General features: G+C 39.6%; 1 protein-coding gene across 1 annotated transcript; it reads left to right on the top strand.

The window, feature by feature from the left end:
* The first annotated feature begins 1,398 nt into the window (after positions 1 to 1,398).
* On the top strand, positions 1,399 to 3,537 carry LOC132207685 (zinc finger and BTB domain-containing protein 39-like). The gene has a single exon (XM_059643587.1). It carries the CDS (start codon positions 1,399 to 1,401, stop codon positions 3,535 to 3,537), a length of 2,139 nt encoding a protein of 712 aa, XP_059499570.1.
* The last annotated feature ends 237 nt before the right edge of the window (positions 3,538 to 3,774 follow it).

The following is a 3,774-nucleotide window of genomic DNA, read 5'->3' as shown; positions in this document are numbered from 1 at the left end:
GCACATAAATAGTCTTATTTTGTAGCTTCGCATGTTGACACCACATTTTGGAGTATGCCTGGTGCTGTTCCTAGAATGCATTCCTATATTATTCAGTAAACCAGGGTTGGTCACCATCTTGACAGTAATGGTAGACATTGCTACACTGTACCATGAGTTGCAGTTGATTGATATTTTGCTGTTTCTAATGACCCCTATATTTCATGGATTACTGGATTTCAGTTGTTTGAAGGCAGTGGTAAAATTATACTATTCGACATGTTGGAGGTCATCTTCAATGTGAGGGCAGATCTTTGTGTCCATGTTACTGTGTGGTGATAACCCCTGTTGATAATTGCGTAGATACGGTGGTGCTACCGATTCATCTTGTTGATGAGCGTGGATTTCCTACGTCTAGGTTACAATTTTCTTCCTTACCTCATCAGCACTTCCTTCAAGTGTTTAACTTGAACAAGTATGTCTGGAGTCAATGTTGAGGACTTCAGGTGTAATTTCCTCCCAAATGTCTTCCAGTGTACCACCACCTTTACTTGGTCCATCTGACCTGCGGGGCAGGACATACTTAGGGATCATGATGATGTTTTCTGGTTTTCTATGAGTACTACTATGTCAGACCATAACTTGACCAGTTCATGAGACATTTTAGCACCAGCATGAAGTGTTAGTGGACTTTGCATAGTAGGTAAGGCTGGGTTTGCAGGCTGAGCTTTACCCTTTTTTTCCTTTTTTTGTAGATATTTTAGTAATTTTCATACAACTTACTGATTTGTTGGCCATTTCGGTAATCACATGTCAAACATCACCCAACCAAGAATGAACAAAACAGTAGAATTCGTGTACAAAAGATATTCAGTAAATGAGATATGTTTTCTTGATGACTAAAGGTGATATAAATAAAACTAAATTTAGCTGATGTTGGAAATCAGAAATAAAAAACAGTGCTAGAGAAGCTTATAAGCTCTGGAAGCATCTTTGGAGAGGAGGTTACATAGTCATTTTGGTCTAGCATTTAAGATTCTTCTGAAGTCGCGGTTCATGACCTGCCACCGTGTAATTTGAAATCATTCCTCACTACATTGGTACGGTTGTGGATTACTAGTCCATTGATATTACCATTCTACACCATACCATTCATACAATGTTAACAGCACTGTACAAATTCATATCATTCCTAATGCTTCTCAGTTTTATAGATTTCATTTAAATCACTGAGTTGGAATGAAAAGTTAGACAAAGTTTTGAAGAATGTTATGTTTGTAAAATCTTGTATTCAAATCTTGTATTCTTCTCATTTGCAGGCTAATTATTCAAGATAAATGATCATGGAACAGTGCAAGGCAATGTATTTTATTGCCCAGCCGATTTGAGTTTAGTGGAAGTTTCCAAAGCGCCAACAGAATGGGTATGAGAATTAAACTACACAGTGCTGACCACCCTAATAACCTTCTTAAGGAACTTAATAAGTTTAGGCTGTCTGAAACCATGTGTGATGTAATCATTGTGGTTGGTGACAGGACATTTTCAGCACACAAATCAGTGCTTGCATGTGCTGCTGGCTACTTCCAGAAGCTCTTTCTGAATTCCGAGGTTAATACTGCAAGAACCTATGTGGTAGACTTCATCACCCCGGCAAATTTTGAAAGAATCTTGAATTTTATCTATACAGCTGAGCTTTTTACTGATCTCATTAATGTTGGTGTTATCTATGAGATGGCGGAGAAGCTAGGAATGCAAGATCTCCTGAAGGCTTGTTACTCCACCTTTCCTGACTTGGAAAAAACAGAAAGCAACAAACCAACAGTTAGATCAACCGAAGGCTATGCACCTCTCACTGGAGGTTTGAATGACCAAAATGCCACAATGTTAGACTCCAGTGTTGCAGGCCCACAGTTTTGTCAAAATAGAGATTACATCATGCAGGTTGAAGTAGGAGAGAGTTTTAAAAGTGAGGAACAAAATCTTGTGAATGCAAATGGTCCAAGCATGCCAGTGATGTACCAACAGTCAACAAAAACTGAAGATAACCTGGAGATGAAATACAGCCAGTCCACAACAAGTGAGAATATGCCTTTGACCTCTAATAAAGGCCCATGTGAGCTATATGAAATACAGAGTAATGGATATTATAATCAAACCAGTTTACTGATGCCTGGAGAATCTCTCAAAGAAAGTAGTAATTCTTGTGTCGGTAATAATGTTGACCCCCAGGTTCAATCAATGAAGGAAATGGAATGCATGCCATTTGAAAGTATTGACCAGGATGCCCTTAATTTTGATGACCACCTGGAAAGCAGAAGTTCTTCTGAAGGAATAATCGAGTTAACAGATGACAGCGAAGATGACAATCTTGTCTGTATTAAAGATAGTAATGGTGAAAGTAAGAGTATGCCATGCCAGGTATGTGGCAAGGTCTTACCAGCCAACATAGGAATGATCAGGCAACACGGTAAACTCCACATTGATGCAAAAGAGGGGCTGTGCACAGTGTGTGGCACCAAGTTCACTGACAGGAGCTCTCGAATCACCCATGTTTTGTCTCATGTTGGAATTTTTCTCTTCTCATGCGACATGTGTGAAATGAAATTTGTGACTCAGTGGCAAGTGGCTGGACATAGGAAAGGGAAGCCACATGATACTAACATTATTGTCCAACCAAATACCATCCTGCCTGCTGAAGCTAATTTTGGTGGCTCTCCCACAGAACTGTTTTGTGCTGTCTGTGGAAAGACAGTGACTAAAGACTACCTTGCTGTGAAAGAGCATATCCTTTCCCATCTCAACATGAAAAGTCTCTCCTGTTGTATCTGCAAGCAGTCATGTAGATCAGTCTGCAGCCTAATGTGGCATGTTTTGTCCCACATGAATATATCAATCTTTTCCTGTTCTGTATGTGGTAATAGCTTTGTAGATCGAACTGTTCTAGAGCAACATATGGCTTCACACCAGGGTATGGAGTATTTATATGAATGTAATTTCTGTAATAAAAAGTTCCGGTTAGAAGCCTCTTATCAAAACCATGTGAAGATACATAAGAGACATAACTTAGATGGCCCAAAAGGTCCAACTACTCCACACCAGTGGCTCAAAAAGGCGTTAACAACAACGCCATCAGATGAATCTACAAGTGATGGACATGTGCCTGCTGTACACCAAGAAACTGTTCTGATCCTTCCCTCAAACAAAGGCAAAGCCAGCTCTAAAGGAAACTGGTATGAATGTGAGTTTTGTGGGAAGAGGTTTTCCCATTCTAGTGAGTTTCAGTATCATCTCCGAATACACTCAGGAGAGAAGCCCTATGAATGCAAACTGTGCCACAAGTTCTTCAGGGGACGATCGACTGTTAAAAACCATCTGAAGACCCATTCAGGTGCCCTTATGTATTGCTGCACGGTTTGCCAGAAATACTGTCCCACCTTGAACCTTATGGTTAAACATGTGGAGATGCACAAAGAGGGGGGCCTGCCTTCTGACTTTAATATCGCACAGACGTTCATGTACATGGTGCATTCCAAACAGACAATAAAAATGACAGACTAACTCTTACCTGAGAAAAGGAAAAAGCTCCGTTGTTGATTTGAAAAACTGTATTCAGAAATAGACTTCAAATAAAGCCTCATTTTAATGTATGGTCAAACTTTCAAAGCCAAGGTCATTTTTCCAATGAGGTGATAGCTGACAAAATGTTTCAAAAATTGAGTTACCAAATTGATCATAGAGATTTGATTCATTTATAGAATCGTAAGAGTCAGACAAGACAGAAAAAGGGCCTTGGTC

This window comes from Stegostoma tigrinum, unplaced genomic scaffold (genome assembly GCF_030684315.1).
Source record: "Stegostoma tigrinum isolate sSteTig4 unplaced genomic scaffold, sSteTig4.hap1 scaffold_121, whole genome shotgun sequence".
Taxonomy (NCBI): domain Eukaryota; kingdom Metazoa; phylum Chordata; class Chondrichthyes; order Orectolobiformes; family Stegostomatidae; genus Stegostoma; species Stegostoma tigrinum.
This window is presented reverse-complemented; position numbering and strand designations above follow the sequence as displayed.